General features: G+C 35.7%; 1 protein-coding gene across 1 annotated transcript in view; it reads right to left on the bottom strand.

Annotated features, from left to right (window-relative positions):
• The window catches only part of grid1b (glutamate receptor, ionotropic, delta 1b), a 463,740-nt gene that overhangs the window by 222,982 nt on the left and 217,804 nt on the right, over positions 1 to 22,954 (bottom strand). Inside the window, 1 exon segment of the mRNA XM_048170087.1 lies at positions 8,412 to 8,696. Coding sequence (XP_048026044.1) covers positions 8,412 to 8,696 — 285 coding nt within the window.

Here is a 22,954-nt window from a genome sequence, read left to right as displayed (position 1 = left end):
CATGCGTATGCACTCTTTTATTGGTGTGAGCGAAGTAATGAATGAGTTTGATTTTGGTTTTAATTTTGATATACACATTTAGATTAAATATGCCATTCTCATTAAAGGAGTTAAGCACTGGAATTTCATGAAATCATTATCCAGAAGTTACAACTTTTTTATATAAATTTAAATAGAAATATTTGTAGTGGATTCATTGCTTTTGAACACTTTTCCTGTGGTATGCTATGTTTTAATGTTTTAACTACAGTGAGGATTGCTTGGCACATAATAATTCCACTTAAATTGTGTTCTAAATAGCAGAACTCATGTTCTGAGAAAATACTTTTTACACGAAAAAAGATCAATGATGCACACTTTTGTGGTCTTCCCAATATTATGAAAAATACTACTGTATTTGAAGGATAGAATTTGAAGGAAATGACTCTTCCCTAAAACCTTCTCTATAAGTATTTTATATCATTTAGATTTATTTAGTCTAAAACAAGACAAGGAGACTGAATGGTTTTTAGCAATGTAATGTGTAATGTAATTTCTATCTTGCATACATGCAGACAGTGGTACAGGTTTTTTTTTTCTTTTCCTTACAGTAAAAAAAGTCACTTCATTCGAAAAGTTGTTTGTTTTGGGACCAATTCGATCTTATGAAAAACCGAACTACTTTACCAGTTGGCAATTTCATATAAATTTGCATGATTTTTAGAAAAGCATTAAGCATGAAAGTCCACCCCTAAACCTAAGCAGATTGTATAAAACCATGTGAATTAGATTGTACAAATTCATACACATTCACCACAAATTTGCCAAAATGTAAAAAGGTTACAAATTGTCACGAGTGTGTGTTGTTTGTGCAACACAGTTCATAACTGTTGTTCATTTGCATGTCTTGGCATTCAAGAAAATGTTGTTTAGATAAATTAAGTGCCCCAAAATAATGAAAAAAAAAAAAATCTAAAATGCCCCCATATAGGGTCCCCCCAGTTAATCTTGGCCTTTTTAACCTCTGCTGATATAGTATACAGTTCCTGCTTTTATTTGCATGACATTTATTTCATTGACGTCATCTTAAGACGTTTACAGATAACACTATTCTATGGTCACACACAGTGTTTACACTCCAAACACTAGAGCAGTGGGGCATAAATAGCTAGTGAAAGACTCAGCAAAACAAAGGTAATTAATGAGCTGTGCATATGTAGGGCTCCAACCGATATATGCATGAGCTGTCAGCGAGATGCTATGGTGAATCATTTGAACTCAGTTCAGTGGTTACAAATGACTATACTATCCACTCTCGTCCTGGGCTATGGAAAACATCATCAGGCGTCTGTTATGAATCATGGGAAATGTGTTTTACTTAAGTGGGTTTATTGTATTCTTTCTTTTGCATGTAAGAGTTTACAGATTGTATTTCATTGTGCAGGAGCATTGTACAGTTTCAAACCTTTTTTATCAACAAAATGGAAGCCATCCCCTCGGACAGCAAAAATGCATACTCTTTTACTTTATCTGATTGGAAAGAATAGAAAGAACAGTACTACACTCTGCAGAATATTTCAAAATTCAAAAGTTCCAAGCCAAAGGCACAATGAAATAAGGGAAACTTACATTTTCTGTCATGTCATCCAGTTCTGGTTTGTGGTGTGTGTACCTTCTAGTAAATTCTAGTAAATTTGTTTGGCTTGCACTGTAAATGTGGTAACCTGTGTAATTGTTCTGATAATCAAAACAACAGTGTACTAAAAACTGAAAACTATTTCCTTTGTGTTTTTGAAAAGTTTCAAATACGAATGATAACATTGTCAGAACAATTCCTGTTCACATTATATGCTAGAACTAAAAAGTTCTAGCATATATTTCTTAGTAACTAAAACCCAGAGCTTCACTATTTGTAGAGAGAAGCTGTCAGGTAGAATTAATTCACACACAATCACTCTCTCACTAATGCATTCATAAAAAATGTAATCTTTACTGTGCTACTTTATCTGTCAAAAGAACTGATAAAAATAAGCTGTTATGTAGGAGCAATATTTGTGGTCAGCATCATATGCCAAAACTGTGCACAAGACAACCCGCATTCCAGACTCAGCTTGAGGTTCAGACTTGTTCACACAGAACGCATTTTTTTTCTTTTTTTTTTTTTTTTAATAAAGTTGAACATTTGAATTTAAGCGCCATGTTTTTAGAATGCTGTGTCATGCGCAAGACGCTGCAAAAGATGTAAAACATGAGCGCAACCGTCATACATGTCTGTCTAGCACGTTTACATAGAAAAACAATGGAAAAGCGCATTGACATGGAAAAGTGTGTTCTGTGTGAACAGCCCCTTATTTGTTCATTAATGACTAGTCGACGTCGACTGGAATTTAATCACATAAATGTCGACTTTAAAAAAATCTGAAGTCGTTCAACCCCTATGACACAGTAGCCGTACCTTCTTTTCTGTGTTTACGGACATGGCAAGACGCAAGAACAAATGATTTAAGCCTGATTTACCAAACAAATCCAACCTAACATTTTATGTACTACTTTAGGTAGCTCCATGTACTACAATGCAACACAATTGTGATGCCAATTATCCGAGACAACACTCTTAGCCCGGATTTTATATCTAATTAAACGTATAATTACAATATACTTAACATATTTAAGTTTGATTGCATTAATTATAAAATATAAGTATATTCTACTAATTTCTGGATATAATTTGAATGTGTTAATAAATTTAAGTTAAATGCACTTAAATTATTAAGTTTTTCTCCTGACCACGCCTCCTACACACTGGTTTGCTGCAGTCATTGATGCCATTTTGTCATTGTGTGTGAATTCAAGGAGCTGTTGATGAGAAGTTGGAACATTTGTTTTGGCAAGTTCTACAGACATTGTTTCCCAAACATTTACCTTTTTATCATTTCTTTGTTTCCCCTGAGAGACCGTTTGTGAACAGTGAAAATCATCACCGCCTTCACCAAAAACTCCATATCAGCTGTATGTCATATGGGTTTACTGAGACCTGTTCTGAGGCTGATTATTTTATTAAACTGCATACTGCACAGTGCACAATTACATGTAAACCATAAAGTCTGGTGCCATTATCAAGACTTTAACTTTAATGTTTGCTCCTCACAGAAAAGTTGTCAACGACAAGCCTGACATCAGCCTGATGGTATTTCAATGGCCAGCTCTTTCTACAGTAAACCAGGTATGTATAGTTGCATTCACGCCATGCCGTAATTACCATAATTATGAGATTTCAGCTTGTAAAAAGCGTTCACGTTCTCGTAGAGCTTGTAATTGTAATAAACCTGTAAACTGGGAATTTTCGGGGAGCTCCTTACTTGTACCAGATGACCACTGTACCTCCTGACTGCTACAGATGAATTTAGCCATTGATAGGGTTGCCATAGAAATGCATAATTCCCAGTACAAGGATGTTAACAGCTCTGAGTAGAATGTCACATGTTGTCATCTCGGATAATTACGACGTGGCATGAATGTAGCATATGACTTAGAGTATTTGTCATTGAGCATTATCTGACGCATTATTATATGATAATGTCTTTGTCAACCTTTTTCTTCCTCTGCTAGGTTGCGGCTGACAAGGATTCATGCAGGCAAACTCCAGTGAGAATCCTCTGTGTTGATCTATAAAGTGCTCAGCTAAACCCATCTAGAGTGAGGATTGTCTTGGAAGGATGTTTGGTGATGGATGAACTGACCAACCTCAGGACTTCTGTGTATTTTTTTCAGACTGATTTATGCCCTGCACCGGGACTACCCTAACTGTATGAAAAATACTTTATATTTTATTCAGCAGGTAATGATCATCCTAAGAAAATGTGAGCTGGCACCTAAAATTGAATACTGCCAATATTGTGAACTTAGGAGTGTAAACAAACCATATGGTTTTGATGCAATTCTGAGATAGACTATTCGTGTGCTTAACAATAAGCTGATTTATTAAAACTAGGTTTTTTCATCTTTTATAAGGAAAATGACAAAAGTTAGCAAGCGAAGGGCATAAAAAGGGAAGAGCAATGCAGCCTTCCAACTAATAAGCAACTATTGAAGACCTTGATAGCTTGCTAAACTGTGTTTGATTAGGTTGGCGCTAAACTCTGCAAGACATTGACCCTCCAGGGTCAGATTTAAGGAACCCTACTGTAGCCTGTCAGTATTTCTTTGGGTCTGGCATTCACTACTGCATAATATTCAGTGTACTGTATGTAGGAGAACAGCCTTGTGAATTGAAATTCCAGATTCTGGCAGCCTCTGCTTTTCTGATTTCATAAAGACCATGGTGCACCTCGGAAAAAGGCTGCAGGCTACGAAACAATGGGGTATCTCGATGCTGGCTGCAAAAAGAATACAAGAGGAGCGTTTCAGTGAGAAATGGGACTTTGTATAGGAGGTGTCTATGAGGACGATATTCATCCACTCCAAAGGGAGCACAGAAGCCAACTAGTGAATGACAGCCATTTCAAAAAGGACCCTACTGTGAAGAAAGAGCAATGAAGTCATGTGTGAGAGGAAGTGTTGGAATACATCAACAACAAACTGTGAGGGGTATGGCACTGTGTGGACGGCTGAGCGACTTTCGTTAGACCTTCATGCTGTTAGTGTTCTTCTTGTCTTTTCTTATTTGTTCATAGGTGATGAAGCAAACACAGAAAATATTGCATTTCAAATGGTCATAATTCCCAAATGGACAGAGGTTTGACTTGGTCCAGCCTGCTGTGCTGTAGTTTTCAAGGGACATTGCGCACACTCACACAACAGAGCAGATCGCAGCATCACAGGAAGTGAGCGGGACATGTTTCAGAGGCCTGGCTCTGTGCGTTTGTTCTTGAGTGTTTGATGTCTCAGAGCAAAGGACAGTGTGTGTGTGTGTGTGTGTGTGTGTGTGTGTGTGTGTGTGTGTGTGTGTGAGAGAGAGAGAGAGAGAGAGAGAGAGAGAGAGAAATGGTGTGTGACAGTGATTGGAGAGCTTGAGAAGGGAAAGAGCAAAAGGGAGACACAGGGGAGAGATGGGAAAAAGCACAGAAATCCAAGGTCTCTCTTTAATCATTATCATTCAGCTGTCAGTTAGAGTCCGGTCTGAGCTTGGCCCTGGACCACCATACCTCAGCCCCATCTGCTCCCAATAAAGCCCAACAAAAGCCTTAATTTGAATAAATGTCTAGTTCCTTCCCCTCATTTTATATGCTTTTGCTCATAAGAGACAGTGATATTGAGATGGCTTTGGAGGACAACGGTAAAAACTTGAGTAAGCATGTGCATTTAACAGCAGAATCGCTCACTGCAGTTCTTCTGAATCTGTGGAATCAGTGCTACAGGAATCAAAATTATATTTTCATCCATTTGATTAAACTATTACAAAAATATTACGTAGCTAGGAAAAGTTTGCCTTTTGCTGCTGCTGAAAAAAAAAAAAAAAAAAAAAAAATCAACTTTTGGACATGTTGGTACATACTGTATTTGATCCAAAATTATTTTTTTAGTACCTGTCAGTGATGGGTGACTTGATGAATACTGTATTTCTGGCCTGCCGTTTCATAATTTGAGGTCATTGTGTTATGTTTTTCTCTACTTCATAACACTGTGTTAAAAATACTTTTGAATGTGTTTGTTAAAAGTCAGACTTGCAAAGATTGAAAGTGACACATGAATAACCATACTTGTTTTAAAGGTCATTTAGAAAGTGTTGTAGCCTATTGTTATTGAGGTAACACTTTAGAATCAGGCTTATTTTTTGCAGTAATTCACACTTACAAATAATCAGATGTAAAAGTGTATGCATTTTTACTGTCCGAGGGGAGGGCTCTGAGCTCGGAATTTGATGATAGATGATAGATAGATAGATAGATAGATAGATAGATAGATAGATAGATAGATAGATAGATAGATAGATAGATAGATAGATAGATAGATAGATAGATAGATAGATAGATAGATAGATAGATAGATCAGAAAACATTAATCTTAATTATGTCAGCAAAACATGGTCAGGTCAAAGTGTCTGAATAATTTTTGGTCCCAAACTTTTATAAATTTTACTGGTATGAATAATTTTTGGGTATAATATGTCACAGTTTACTATATTTTGCTATCCTCACTTACATAAATGATATATATATATATATATATATATATATATATATATATATATATATATATATCTACCTAGTGTCAGAATAATTTTTGGTTTGACTGTAGGATAACAGAAAAAAAATCACTACAATTGAACAACTGAACAATTTTGTGACCCTCTAGAATGAGTTTATTTTAAATCTTGTAGGTCATTTCCCTGTGTGGATCACTTAATTTGTGTTGGACATGAGGCAAGTGTTCACAGGTTTGTGTGTCATTCTCATTTCATTGGGCTGACCACCCATGTAGTTTTGGTTCCTTGTAATTTTCTTCTACTTCATTGCTAATGTCTTTTGATCAAAGCCTCAAAGAAATTACTTTTCTGAATCTGTGTTCCATTTACTAGTATTCCATTCTAAAGTTCAGACCAGAGCAGCTGCTCTGAATGGAGTTCTAGCATTTCTTGCTCTCTCATTGCCACTATTTCATGGATGTGAAGTAAAATCAAGGACTCGTAAAGCAGTCATCTGAGCCAGTTCTTCATGTTCTGCACCTGTGTGGAGCCCTTACAAGTCAATCTACAAACCCACTACAACAATCTCTGCTTAAAGGCTTCAATAGCACGCTCAGTGCTCATACAGAATGAACATGCTGTCCTACATGCACTGCTTTGCTCAGTGTAGTAAGGTGAATCTTATGAAACTTGTCTTCTGTCCCATTAATTTAATCATAATATGCCTTAATCATTATTTAATCATTATTTACTGCAGCATATAGAGAGATGCTCAGTCTGCACTGTATTCCCCTCATGTGCATCCTGCAGCAGTCGGCAGCTCTTTACATCTTGATGGGTTTAGTTTAAGAGCTTGATATATGGCTTACATGGCTTAATGGACTGAAATTGGAGGACCAAATTCAGTATGCACCTTACTGATGACCCATTGCATTATACTGCATCTGTCAGTGTGAGAGAATGTGAATTACAGTACAGGGTTTTCTACATTTTTGAAATTGCAGGGTACAGTGTTTATTATAAGGGGATAGAATCCGCAGCTCAGTGCTTACTACATACTACTCATGAGTACTTTTAAATAACCTACTCTTTTACTCTTACTTAAGTGGTTTTTTGGACAACCACTTTTACTACACTCACACTACATATTTTTTTTTATTTTTTTTTTTTTGGAAAGAAATGGCACTTTTAATTAAGCATTTTTTTTTTTTTTTTCAGTACTCTTTCCACCCCTGACTGTACCACAGTTATTATTTAATGAAGTAACACTTTACTGTGAGGTTCAATTCATTAACATATGGTATCATGAACCAGGAATGACCACTACCATAAATTAAATTTTAGTTAATATTAATAATACATAATATACAATAATAATGTTAATGTATAAATTATCATTTGTTAATTGTGCATGAACAGGAATTAACAATTAATGATAGTATATTTATAAATTAACCAATCTTAAATTAGTAATTGTTTTTTTTTCTTCCATTGTTAGTACATTATTTTTAACATTGTAAAGTTTAACCAATTAATGCAAAATGAATATTAATAATTAACAAAAGTAAATACATTATGCTAACACTTCTAATGATAAACAATACTTCCTACAACATTTATTAATCTTAGTTAAAGTTAATTTCTACATTTACTAATACATACTTTAAAATCAGAATTGTATCTGTTAACATTGGTTAATGCAAATTAAACAATGAACAACTGTATTTTTAGTGACTAACATTAACTAACAAGTTAATAAAAGCTTGTAAAAACATTGTTTATCGTTAGTATTGTTAACAAATAGACCTTACTGTAAGGTGTTACCAACATTATAGTTAATAAATAAACAAAATCTGCTCAAACAAAATCCTTAATGTCATGATAATATCAAGTAACTAGTCAGTATTTATACACTGCTCATGAACATTGTGACACCATTTGTTCACACTGTATAATTTTGTGCAACTGTAATGTACAGTAACTGTGTTGTTGATTGAGGTGTTCAGCTATTGTAAATATATAGCTGAAAATATGACCAGGCAGCAATCATTCTATCTGCCTGACAGTTTAGCAGAGCTCAACTTTATGGAAATTAACAGCAAAGCCATGTTACTACAAACAAACAGCTACGAGACTCCAAGGGTATCCAGCGATTTAATCGCTGTTAGTTTGAACGCAACTTTAACCAATCACTAAAGTTATCATATGGAATCATACCACAACAAATGCTCAGCATTATTTGTTCAAGAGAATGTAACACATAAGCTGTTCCCAAAAGCAGGATTTCCTGTTGCAATCAATCACTTACCATAGTCACTGTCATAGAAGACGATGAACTTCTGCCAGCGCAGCTCACCAACTAGCGTCAACATGACATCACTTAGACGGACAGGCGGTCGTGCTGCGAGGGTGTATCGCTCTCCATCAGGACTTGGATTGAGTTGGCATGCAGTACGGGGTGATCCCTCAGCGTTTCGCTGGACATAAAGGTGTGGTATATGCATGGCATCTGTCAGGGACTGTAGAGCACTGGCCGAGGCACAGCCTGTAGACGTGACCAAAGCCAGGATCCCTTGTGTCATCAGTTCACATGCTGCAAAACGACAGAACAAAAAAAATAAAAAATAATTGATGAGCTTCAATACTTTAGCAAGAAACAAAGAGTTTTGAGCAGAAACAATGGGCATCAAAACACTCACGGTCCTGCTGTTAACGGTGTTGAAATACAGCCTGGCTGCAATTCCTCTATAGTGGATAACTTTCCCTTTTTTGTCTTATTCAATGACAAAAACCTTAATATGCGTTCAGTGAAGTGAAGTTAGCATAAAATATTCCCCACCATTTTTTATATAAAAGAGGATAAGGATGGGCAGACTGCAATATTTTGAAGAGGTTATTAATTTTTGATGACTCTTTGAGCTGTGTGAAGTGAATAAGAGGTTTGTTCTTTGGGAAAATTTGAGAAAACTTGGCTCTAAATGTAGGACTTTTAGAAATAATTTGGTTATGCTTTTGGCAGCTCCAGCACACTCAGATAATGTTTTGTACCTGGCTAAAAGCATTTTAAATGAAGAATCTTCAATTTCAAGTCACTTTAGAACAAAACATTTTTTTTTTTTTTTTTTTTGGTAGATGACAAAGGATGGCAAAAAGGAAGAAAAACAGAAGAAACCCAAACCGTATTTCGAGACATTTTTCGAGATTTTCGAGACTATTAACCACCCACAACACCCTAGCACTATAACAGAGAGTTTTTTTTTTTTTTTTTTCATGGGCAAATAGCACTCACATTAGTACATTCATTCAAACACAGGCATCAAAAGATTACAAATTTAGATTTTATAAACCATTACTGTGGTGACATTTATTGAATGTAGCCTAATATGTTAAAGATCAAAAAAGATTGGAAAACATCAAACCTCAGTTCTGTTCAGTCAATACGTCCAGTCAATAGCCACTGAAACTTTGAGAAAGAGTAATAATTTCAACTGTGCATTGCGATACACTGGTGTCCAAAGGTTACATCATAGACATTTATTCTCTGCAGACAAGGCAAATCTGGAGTTTCAATTAGATGTGTACGAATGATGCCTGAGTTAATCAAGTATTTAAGCAAAGTAAAGTACATCTGGGTGGTATGATCAAGCACAAGAGTGGAGTTTTGTCTCGCAATCTGTTTCATTAATATAGAACACATTTCCATTTGATTCCATCATGTTGAAATAAGAAAAAGAGAAAATAATCAAATGTGATGAGGTACCCTTCATGTGTAAAGTATTTAATTGAATTATTGAAACCTGGATATTTCCACATGATTATTTAGTATACAGTAATTCCTTTTATCACTGAAATTAGAGCAAAGATAACAATGTCATGATCTAAACTGTTAGTGTAATTAGAAAATACCATCACAATTTTGCCCATAACAACCAGCCCTTAGGCATAATTCTCTTTGTGCAGATTATGAAATGCCCATTTTCTAATTTTGCAACAATCTTAATAGCCACTTAATTCAGCCAGTAATTAATTTTTAGATTAAAATCTAGAACGGTACTTCATAAAAGAATTAAATAGTTTTTCCTTCTGAGCATAAAAGGACACTGCTTCAGCAAGGTTTCAATGCTTAATCGCTGACACAATATAAAGGGACAGACTCATTGTCTGCTTTTGTATTAATAGAGGCCAGTTGAGTTTTTAATTTGACCTCGTCTTAATTAAAATCCTTGGTTTTATGTAAAGTGAGCTCTGTGTATCCTCAGGGTCATGAAAAGTGACCTGTTTATCGACCCTACACACAAAAAAACAAACAAACAAATAAATAAATAAAAAAAACTACAGCCAAACAGCTGACAGAATTCTATTTGTTTTGGGATATGTGTATTTTATTCATCTGCATGTGCAATGCCAAAAATTAGGCACCATGGGGACAAAAAAGTATCTACCCTCTAGCCTTTTTTCGCATTAATATCACTCCTATTTATTCAACATGTTTTAATGGGGTGATACCCAAGTCTGTTAGTATATTATAGTATAATGCTTAGCACAGAAAAATGACAAGTCGCATATAACCGTGCATGTAGCATGTGCACAATCTCTCGAAAGAGTTGAGAAGTCATTAACTCCGACACGTTAGTCTTAGATTGTTGGTCCTAAAGGCAATGTGATCCCTGAGGCCGAGACCCAGCTATCGGCTCAAACTCTAATTAGAGTCTAATCAGTTGTCTAGACTGCCCTTTAATATATTACTGCTCTAGGTCCAGTGGCGCTAGTGGTGTATTTTCACCCTTCTCTTTAAAAACTGGTAACCCCAAAACATTAGCTTTATAGTGTTGCAGTTTTAAAAGACTTTGTTGTGGCTTTGTTATCAAAAGTTGTGATCTTCATAATTATTAAACCCAGGAATCTGTTTTGATGGTTAAATTAAGATAAAACATTGAGATTCTTTGTTCTTTAAAATGCAATTTAAACCCATTATTTCAGAAAGCTAATTCTTAGTGAAACATGATATTCAAGTGAGGAAAAGGGTAGAGCAGGACTTGATATTATCCATTTAGAATTCATTGGACCATGAAAAATGGGCATTCTAAAGCAGAAAGGAGCCAGTCAGTTGGAAAAAAGGGGGGGCTGAACAACTAAGAGAGATTTGTGGCATAAAAAAAGAAAGTAGTTTTAGAGGCAAAGTTATTACATTTTGATGAAAAATTACAGAGACAAACTTTTTTATTCTTTTCTTTAGAAAACCATGCACTGATGTATTGAACACAATAAGATCAGGGAAGGTGTATTAAGAAAGTAAATAGGGTAAATTTGGATTTCAGTTCAGTAATTTTTGAAAAGTGTCTAGAAGAGACAAACTTTTATTTTCGTAAAACTCAAACCTCTCTAACAACATGGAGGGAAAAGAAAGAAAATGTAATACAATGTCGATCAATAGATGGATGCTTCTCAGAGTAACTCGGTTCTTAGAGGAGAGATATTGAAATGTCATTTTGAGACACTGGCTAGAGAAGAATTCATGGCAGATAATCAACTTGCAGAGACTATTGATGTGACAAACACAAAACAACACTGAGAGCTCATTAAGTGCAAGACTGCAATGCCACTAAAAATCAAACTTTAAAAAATGAACTCCAGTTCGATGTAGTATGTGTTTTTTTTTTTCAAATTATGATTACAGAAAAGTTGTTACAATGCATAATAATCTACCTTTCTCTGGTTTGTTTTATTTTTCCACATTAATAAGCTCATTAGACTGATTGAAATACAGTAACTGTTGAGGTGAAACAGTTGATTACAAACCCTTTAGTCTGTGGGGGATTTAAAAATTGTAAGACTTGGGCCTTAAACATAGGCTGCTATATGCAGATACAAACACACATTTCTAGTACAATTTCACATATCACTGTATTTTAAAATATGTTATTTCACAATTATAATGCAAAGCAAGAATGTGTTGCTTTATTTTAAGGTCAGTTTTCCCTGTTGCCAATTACTGTCATGGCAGCATAACAGTCTGAATCTTACTGAACAATTTAAACTGTAGCCCTAGATGGGATGCCTGCGGACTACTCATATTCAATCCGCAGTCCATTCACTGGCTGTAAGATTGCACCAAAACTGGAAAGCATAATATCTGACAAGCTCTAATATGGGTTTATGCAATGCTGGAAGGTAGGGCACAGGAAATTTGTGCCCTCTCTGCACAATGCACAATTACCACCATTTAAAGGTCCCGTTCTTCGTGATCCCATGTTTTAAACTTTAGTTAGTGTGTAATGTTGTTGAGTATAAATAAAATCTGTAAAATTTTAAAGCTCAAAGTTCAATGCCAAGCGAGATATTTTATTTAACAGAAGTCGCCTACATCGAACAGCCAGTTTGGACTACATCCCTCTACTTCCTTCTTTAATGACGTCACTAAAACAGTTTTCTGACTAACCTCCGCCCACAGGAATACACAAGAGTTGCGTTTGTAGAGTGTGTTTATCGCCATGTCGTCGAAACGCTGTTATTTTCATCCCGCAGTCCAATCACCGGGTCTGATTCCGGCTCAAATTGATAGGGTAAAATTAAAGACATGTTTACAATAACACTGAGCGCGTGCATCTCCACCTTATGATAAGAGGTGTGACCTTTCCGGGCAAGGCTCGCTAAGCTGCTGTCGAATCACAACACAGGAACCGCTGGCACAATCAGAACTCGTTACGTATTTCTGAAGGAGGGACTTCATAGAACAAGGAAGTCATCAGCCCGTTTTTATGACAGTGGAAACAGCGGTATACAGATAAGTAAATTATGTGAAAAATACTGTGTTTTTTTACACGCGAAACATGAACACATGTTATATTGCACACTATAAACACAATCAAAGCTTCAAAAAAACACGAAAAACGGGACCTTTAAAATCATACAGCCTCCTTGTAAAACCAGCTCTTGCATTCAAAGTGGTCTCCATAATTTCTGACCAAAGACCAGAACTAATCATTAAGCCCTATTCAAAGGCCAACCCCAAAGTTTCCACATTTCTATCCAGGGATTTATGTTTACATTTATTAATTTAGCAGATGCTTCTATTCAAATCGAATTACAAATGAGGAATACAACAAGTGATTAATCTTAAGGAGACAATAAACACAAAAACTGCTAGTATTTTCAGACATCGTTCATAAGCTAGAACACAGGGATTAAGGAATAGTGAAAGCATATAAGAAGGTTTTTGGGTTGTCAGGGCTGTCTGGATAGGGTTAGGAAGATCATTCCACCAAGGGCCTGAACGAGACGTTTTGCAGCCTGAGATAACCGAAAGGGTCGAAACAGATTCGCCTCTTTCTTAAAGAAATTTTGAGATGGAAACACACTCTTAAACAAAGCCATTGTGTTCCACCTAGAGGAAAGACAAACTTCTCAATGTAGGTAGCTAGAGCACAATATCCATATAATAATACAAAAAGTCTCACAAAGCACCAGAAGTAAATTTAAATGAGGAGTGATGATTGGTCATGTGCTTTTGAGGCATTGGTAATGGAGTGCCATGACATGATTTTATATGAACCTATTAAAGGGATGTACTTCGCTAACTGGGATTTTCTGCTTGGATTTGTAAATCTGAAAAAAATAAAAAAATAAAATAAACATTGCGCACATGCAAAATCCATATTTTGTGCATACAAACACTTTAAGGAAGACATCTATGGAAAGTTGAGGCCCCAGGTAACAGTTTTGTTTGAGGTACTGAGGTAAATTTCACCTCTCATTTTTAAGAGGATTAATTTATTTAAAAAAAAAAATTTATTTTGTGAACTTTATAGTTTGGGTCTTTGAAATGATGCCTTGAGAATTCATATCAGCCTGTATGCTTAAGCTCTGCAAACTCATTAAAGACATCTGTTCAGTGGACTAGGAAAATGCTCCATCAACACGGCAGCAGCCATTTGAAAAATGAAGAACAATTTGAAGAGCTAAACGGTCCAAGGAGAATGACATATGCTTGCCGTTTGGGCTTGAAGAGGCAAAAAGAGAGTGTGAAGAATTTTATAGTTCAGTCACATCATGTGTATATATACTGAGCACAGGAAAAATTATGTATTGTAAGGAGTGAAAAGATTATTCTTTATGCCTTCACATTAGAGATGGATGAATTCCTCTAAAGCTGTAGAGCTTCTTTTTTTTTTTTTACTTCTTCTTTTTCTTTTTTTTTTTTTAATACAAAGTAGTAAGCCTTTACATTGGGGAGGTAGAGAAGGATTTTTAAAGGCTGTTAGTTACCTAAAGGGACCTCCAGAAAAATATGGTTTCAAAGTGGTTTAGACATTGGGGGGAAACTTGGTAGCTGTACAGTCTAGGTTTGAAAGACTGAAGGCAGTAAGAAATAAAACTCAAAATAATGTGTTACAAAGAAATGTTGCCTCTGTAGATTTGGAAAAAGGTGCCATCTGAACATTTAGCACATTTATAAAGTGAGTTTAGTTAATTCTTTACAGTTTGACTAAATGTCCAATAGTTGACAGGGGTCCTGATCCATCCAAAGGCCAAAAAGGCTTTTGCAAATGTCTGTTTAGTCCACTTGTGAAATGTCTTTAAAATCATCATGTTGCTTGTCATTTTTTTTTCTTTTGTATTCTTGAGTCATAATCTATAGAGGAGGAATCTGCTGTGATCACAGTTTCACAGGGTTAAAGGTCAGCTCTGGACTTTGCAGTGTGGCACTGTGGGAAAAAGAACAGGTAGGAGAATATCAAGAATGCTCTCATCTTTCTCACCCTTTAAATACAAGCACCACATCCTCTTCACGTTCAGAAAAAAAACACTCATCTCTCTCTCTATTTGTGAGAGAGCGAGTGCTAAAGGAATTCTGTACATTTGTTACTGTATTACATATTTGTCTTAAAACACTTCAACAATTCCACATACCTAAGAGTAGACCTCACTTAAAATCTAAGGCAACTTTTTATTGTCTTTTATTAAGTAAATCAACCTTTAATCAGGAAATCTGACAGCTATTTCCTGACTCTTGATGGAAATCCACGGCGTCTCAAATTACCACCTTTCATGCATACGATTTCACAACCCCACGCATCAATTTTATTTTGTCACTTTCCAGATTCATTTGAATGACGTGAGCTTTTGCCACAAGAACAAAAGCCATCCTGATCTCAAGAGACAAGTGTGACTATGCATATATTTTGCAAAAGTCAATATACATACAAACCAATGTCCTCACCAAAAAAAGACAAAAAATACATAGTCTCATAGCCTCTTCAGTTAGCAGAAAGTCAACAATAAATTAAAGCTGCAAGCAGCGATGAAAGGGCCCTCGCACCCAGGGACACCGTTACCCGGTGGCCTTAGGGAAACAGTGAATAGTGGGTGACATGCATGTAAGCGAGTAAAAACAGGAGAAATACGGCCAAAGTCGTTTCGATGTGCCACACTTCCTGCTGCCAACATGTGGCACTTTGACTATTACTGAATATTGCCATGTAGATGTCTTTAGGCTTAGGACTGTTATCAAACATGTGAAGTTTGGTTACAGCAACTTCCTGTTTTGTGGTGTTAATCGCATACTTTAGCACTTAGCCTAGTGTTGCATGATTTAACATGTTTCTAGCATGTTTTGGTACTTCATGGTATATTTAAATGTGTTTCCTGTTGCCAGCAGTGGTCCTATGACTAATATTGGCATATAGATGTCTTCAGGCCAGGACTCTTATCACACATGTTAAGTTTGGGGCAGATCGGACATTGTATGCCTAAGTTACAACAGCTTCCTCTTTCATGGCGAAACATCAGACTTTGTCAGGCCACCACGGACACGCCCTTCAACGAAAACTCAAGAACTCTGCAATTTAACATCGCTAAGGCCTTAAGATTAGACTGACCAAATATGATGTTGATCTGGTTAAATCTCTATGAGGAGTTAATCACAGTGTAAAACATGTAATTTCCTGTTGCCCACAGGTGGCGCTATGACTGTAACTGAATATTGCCATGTAGATGTCTTCAGGCCAGAACTCTAATAAAACATGTGAAGTTTGGGGCAGATTGGACATTGTATGCCTGAGTTACAACAACTTCCGTGTTTCATGGCGAAACATCAACACTTTGTCAGGCCGCCGCGGACACACCCTTCAATGAAAACTCAAGATCTTCGCAATTTAACGTCTCAAAGGCCTTTAGATTAGGCTAACCAAATATGATGTTTATCTGATAAAATCTCTAGGAGGAGTTTGTTAAAGTACAATGTCTGGAAATAGCAAAAACTGCAAAAAATTTGCAGAGAAAATTCGAAATATCTCACTTCCACTTTTTTGTACGTATCGGACTGTTACATGTGTCTACCGAATTTTCATACCTGTACGTGAAACATAGTGCGAAGGGCGCTTAATCGAAATTCCACATCTAATTCTGAAACCCATATCAGACGTAAATTTTCACCACTTCTGAAGCGTGTGCAAAGTTTCATGAGTGTTCGAGCATGTTTAGGCCCTCAAAAATACGATTCATTTCAGAGAAGAAGAAGAATTGACTGAGCGATTACAATAGGGTCTTCACACCATCGGTGCTCTGGCCCTAAATATGACCACCTCAAGGGAAATGCAAGTGAACGTTTTGTATTAGAGTAAATCCTCCTAAAAATTCCTGCTTTATTTCACTAAAGCAACTCATCCATATCCGTAGAGGTAAGTATTACTGATGCTGATGCAGACAACAAATCAAAAGACTATTTTTTAAATTTGCCTTCTTGCTTTATTTTCTTGCACTATTTTCTGTCTGTCTTATTCAAATCCCCTTCATAGAACAGTTGCCATGGAGCACAAGCAACACTCTGATTACGGCAAGAGTGAATGGCCATTTGAATAGCAAGCTCTCACTGCTAATATGATATTGAGATGAAACATCATGCTGGTCTCTGTGAGAATATGCCATCTACCCTGTTGAGTTTCTCCAGTTGGTGTGGGCAGTGAAAGAGGGGGTGGAAACACCTGCAAATCCAAATCAAAGGCACACACAGCCACAATGTGGCAAGATGATGAGTTTTACCGCACAAAGGCCCAGATTATCTGGATCAAACAGGCATGAGAAGCTACACTGTGAACTCGGAATCACAAAGCGCTGAGTTAGTTGGCCCTGAACCTCCATGTCGATATAGAGGCCTAATTAAGGGTATTAATTACATCAGCGGCACAGTGGGGCTACAAAGGAAAGTTCAAAATCTTCTTTTTGTGTTTCTCATTGTAGCCAGTGTGTCATTTTCATGTCTCTGTAGTGCAGTTACAGAGGACATAATGGAGACAGTCATTGCTCTACAGTGTAAGCCTTTGCAAGTGAAAATAAAATGTGAGCTGATGTGAAAAATTGTTTGACTGCATCAGTGCAACTGACACCTGATCAAATTAAAAATTTATATATCATAAAATTGCATTCTTTATACTGTGATTGGTTGCTCTTTATGGCTTTCCATCCAAGTCGTCAACAGAAAATGTGCAAGAAAAAATCTTTGATCTCTGCATCAAGTCCTACACCGAAAGAGCTGTGTTTTTACAATGGAAGGTCAAGTTAAAAACTTGAAATTTTGAAAACGTTTCTCAAAACTGCCTCAAGACCGACAAAAACTTGAGCTTCGTAGAACATTTAGCTGTTTCATTTATTTGTTCTCCATCTATATATATATATATATATATATATATATATATATATATACAGGGCTTGACATTAACTTTTTTGCTCACCAGCCACTGTGGCTAGTGGTTTTCCAAAGTTACTAGCCACTCAGCACTTTCACTGGCCACAATTTTAATGTTGGTAAATTACATGATTAAAGTTGACTTTGTTATGCTTAAATTACTTTATTTTGAGTCATTTTACTTGATTTAGAAGATTTCAAACCCTTTCAAACTTTTAAATGCAGATTGACCACCCAAATCAAGACTACATTGTATATCAGCTGGTATGTAGCCTACAGGTGGGCAAGAGGTGGACAATATGAGCATGGGCTAATATGAGAAATTTGATAAGTTATTTGTGTTAAGCTATATAAAAGAACAAAGAAGCAAATTACAAAAACAATAGTAAATTAAAAAATAATTTTTGATCAGATACAGTAGGTTTATTTAACATATAGCCTAGCCTACATTTATTTAACATCTTTTGTTGTTTGATTAACATTAATGACAGACAGGTAAGCCTATTTAATTGGGCTGCTGAATGCATGGATGTAACTGACGCATATTCAGTTATTACCCACCTGTTTACGTCCACTTAAGCCATAACCCACTGTATTCAAGCGAGATACTCCACACGATGTACATTTAGACATCTGTGTGCACATGTATTTGACTTGTGCACATGTATTGAATTATACATTATTAATAACTTGTTCTGTATAAATACTGTATTCATTATTCTGCATGTATTGCATTTTATTTAATTGTTCAATTTGACATTAAACCTATTTATAAGGTCACATTGTAAAGTTATACACAGTTATTAAAGGATTAGTTAACTTCTGAATTAAAATTTTCTTGATAATTTACTCACCCCCATGTCATCCAAAATGTTTATGCCATTGTTTCTTCAGTCGAAAAGAAATTAGGTTTTTTGAGGAAAACATTCCAGGATTTTTCTCCAAATAGTGGACTTCACTGGGAAACAGTGGGTTGAAGGTCCAATTTGTAGTTTCAATGCAGCTTAAAAGAATAAGAGTCTTGTCTATTGAAACAATCAGTCATTTTGATCCAGTGTCTACAAAGCGAACGTGCAAAGACGAAGTCAAACGGCCTTTACAAAAAAAAAAAAAGAAAAAAAAAAGGAAAACAACGACGTCACGCGACCTTTCCAACATGATTACGTGATTGCGTTGCGAATAAATCATCAGGAAATTTTAATTCTGAAGTGAACTAATCCTTTAAGCACATGCTATTAATTTCTCTGAACATCTTTATTATTACCTTATGAGCTCTTATCAAACCTGTCGACTGACAGATAGACATATAGGTGTCTATGCATTTATTAATGTCTATACATTCGCACCTGACTGGAACAGATAATGAAGGCTTTAAAACTGCAGAGAGGTAATGCTTTAATAATTCCGAACAAAATAGAAAGAAGCAGGGTGTTAAGACGTGTTTAACATCTAACTTGATATAAACTGAAAGCGCAGATGAGGCTTAAAGGGATAGTTCACCCAAAAATGAAAATTTGATGTTTATCTCTACCCCCATGCATCCAAGATTAGGTGAATTTGTTTCTTCAGTCGAACGCAAATTATGATTTTTAACTGCAACCGCTATCTGTAGTCAAATAATAGCAGTGGATAGGAACTTCAACTATAACAGTAAATAAAACTTGCTGACAAATCCAAATTAAACACTGCGGCTCTGATGAACATTGATCTCTTAAGACACGAAACGATCGGTTTGTGTGAGAACCGAACAGTATTTATATCATTTTTTACCTCTAAAACACCACTATGTCCAACTCCGTTCAGCTTCCTGTTAGTGAGGTCAAAAAACGCGTTCTGACGACGGAAGTGATGTCTCGCCCATATACTTCAATGAGCGCGAGACAACACTTCCGTTGTCAGAGCGCGATCAGACCTCACACACCGGAAGCTGAACGGAGTTGGACATAGTGGTGTATTAAAGGTAAAAAATGATATAAAACTGTTCGGTTTCTCACACAAACCGATCGTTTCGTGTCTTAAGACATTAATGTGTCGTCAGAGCCGCGTTAATTTGATTTTTAACAAGTTTTATTTCTGTTATAGTTAAGTTCCTATCCACTGCTATTATTTATGACAAGGGCACGGTTGCAGTTAAAAATCAAATTTGCGTTCGCTGAAGAAAAAAAGTCACCTACATCTTGGATGCCCTGGGGGTAAGCAGATAAACATCAAATTTTCATTTTTGGGTGAACTATCCCTTTAACGGTCAAGACGTCTGTTTAAAGCATTATAGATCGAAAACAACCTTTTCTCTTTTTCATTATCACTAGGCTTGGGTGAACAATGGACAAGATTTATTATTAAAATCTATATTATGTGACATCTATAATGTTAGTTATCACCAAATAGTTGAAGATCATTAACCTTTACACTGCCTTAGAAGCCCGTACGAAATCAGTTCCGGGAGGTATTGATAGGGCAGCGAGGCAACAAGTCAGCCTCCCAAACTTTTTGTCGACATGGGCTGCATCAGTTGGTGCCATGTGACTGGCTGATTTGATATAGGCATTAATGAACAGTTGAACAGGTTTATTAGTTGTTGAGTGTATGGGAATATACATAAATGACTGATCATATTATTTGCATATAATTTGCAATAATTTGGGCAAAATGTTACTAATATATTTTTGTTTTTCAGACATTCATAAAATAAATAAATAAATACATACATAAAAATCAGGCAATGTTGCTGTTGTTTGGTACCACCTGTCAAAATATTTATTTTGAAAAACCATAAGTGTAGAGCCCTGGCAGTAATAAAGCTCGAGAACAATCCACTGCACATTTTTCATGGAAAACAATTACACAGAAGTCTAAGGTACCGGCAGAAAACAGCACTCAGGTTGATTCCATGGTATGCAGCAATATTGATCAGTTAATGCCCCTGTCTTTTTTACAGATTTAATCTGATGCTCTGCACATAAAAGCCTGGTCATCTGCTTTATATATAAGTGAGTTGGCAATTCAGAGACTTACTTTTTTGGCTTGTTTTGCCATAAGATTGGCAGCACAAAGATTGTTGTTGTTGTTTGCTTTGAAAAACAAACAAACAAAGAAACAAAAGAAAAAAATCTCTGTGCTGCCAATCTTATGGCAAAACAAGCCAAAAGAAATTTAACATTTTTTTTTCTTTCCCTAACTGTAGAAACTTGATGAAATTTCACCATGCAGTAAACAAGAATGATATGCCATAAAGAAAAAAGAAAAAAGAAAAAAAAAGTAAAGTAAATAAATAAATCACTTTGTGGAGATAAATCAGCTCTATGTGTATAGCATAAATAAAACTTCATTTTTGTGAGGAAGTCTTGCTGCCTGCTGTCTTCACTGGCTGATACCATTTAATTCAGTGTAACCATCATGGAAATTTAAGAAACTGTTTGAAACACTTTTGCGCCACTTTTGCACATAGTTACGCCAGCACAATGTCAGCGCAAATACCACACCTAACCACTCGCAATCCAGAGCTGTAATTTTCATAGAATTTACGCATTTTCAACATGAAGGCACTGACATTCATTTCTATGTAAATGAAGCTCATTATTATGGAAGAGGATTAGGGCCAAGCAATAATAAAAAAAAATAAAACCACCGAGATTAAAGGTCCCGTTTTTCGTGGTTTTTTGAACTTTGATTGTGTTTATAGTGTGCAATATAACATGTGTTCATGTTTCGCTAAAAAAACACGTATTTTTCACAATCTTATCTGTATACCGCTGTTTCCAGCTAAAAACAGGTAACTTCCTTTTCTATGAAGTCCCTCCTTCAGAAATACTAACGAGTTCTGATTTGCAGCGGTTCCTGTGTTGTGATTCGACAGCAGCTTAGCGAACCTTGCCCGGAAAGGTCACGCCTCTTACATAATGGAGATGCAGGCAGTGTTATTGTAAACTGTCTTTAATTTTACCCTACATGAGCCGGAATCAGACCCGGTGATTGGATGCGGGATGAAAATAACAGCGTTTCGACGACATGGCGTAAATTACAAACGCAACTCTTGTGTATTCTTGTGGGCGGAGGTTAGTCAAAAAACTGTTTTATGACGTATAAGAAGGAAGAGGATTAGTCCAAACTGGCCGATGTAGGCGACTTCTGCAATAAAATATCTCGCTTGGCATGAACTTTGAGCTTTAAAAAATTTTAAATAACAACAACAAAACCATGAAACATGGGATCGAGATTAAAGTTGTTAAATTTCAAGAAAAAACTCTTTAAATTTTGAGAACAAAGTCGAAATAAAATGTTGAGAATAAACTCATTAAATTACGAGAAAAAACTCGTTAAATTTCGAGAAAAAAAGTCGAGATAAAATGTTGAGAATAAAATCGTTAAATTATGAGAAAAAAGTTGTTAAAAAGAACAAATTTGTTAAATTATGAATTTGTTCTCATAATTCAACGACTTTTTTCTCGTAATTTAAAAGACTTTATTCTCAACATTTACGAGAAAACAGTCGTTAAATTATGAGAACAAATTTGTTAAATTATGAATTTGTTCTCATAATTTAACGAATTTGTTCTCGTAATTTAACGATTTTTTTCTCATAATTTAATGACTTTATTCTCAACATTTTATCTCGACTTCTTTCTTGAAATTTAACGAGATTTTTTCCTGTAATTTAATGAGTTTATTCTCAACATTTTATCTCGACCTTTTTCTCGAAATTTAACGAGTTTTTTCTCTTAATTTAACAAGTTTATTCTCAACATTTTATTTCAACTTTTTTCTCGAAATTTAACGAGTTTTTTCTCGAAATTTAACAACTTTAATCTCGAGATGGTTTTATTTTTTTTATTATTGCTTGGCCCTAATCCTCTTCCGTACATTATAGATTGTGCTTCACAAAAATTAGCAAGTACAATTTTCATCTTGTGATTACTGCTAAATACAACTACGGTAAATGAACATAGCTAAGACTATATAAAAAAGACATTTGAGTGCACTTTCTGACATTTATCCATTTTTGACATTAGCATGTTGCTAAGCTAACAACATGGTTCTTATAATGCAGCACACACAAATATGAATCAATTCTCTCATTTTATTGAACTATTTTTACTTGTATTTGTAATCTATTGTGCAGTGCATTAAATGTATAAGCAGTGGCGTCTCGTCAGAGAGGAGAGGAGGCA

The sequence above is a fragment of the Megalobrama amblycephala genome, linkage group LG20, assembly GCF_018812025.1.
Source record: "Megalobrama amblycephala isolate DHTTF-2021 linkage group LG20, ASM1881202v1, whole genome shotgun sequence".
NCBI classification, from domain to species: domain Eukaryota; kingdom Metazoa; phylum Chordata; class Actinopteri; order Cypriniformes; family Xenocyprididae; genus Megalobrama; species Megalobrama amblycephala.
This window is presented reverse-complemented; position numbering and strand designations above follow the sequence as displayed.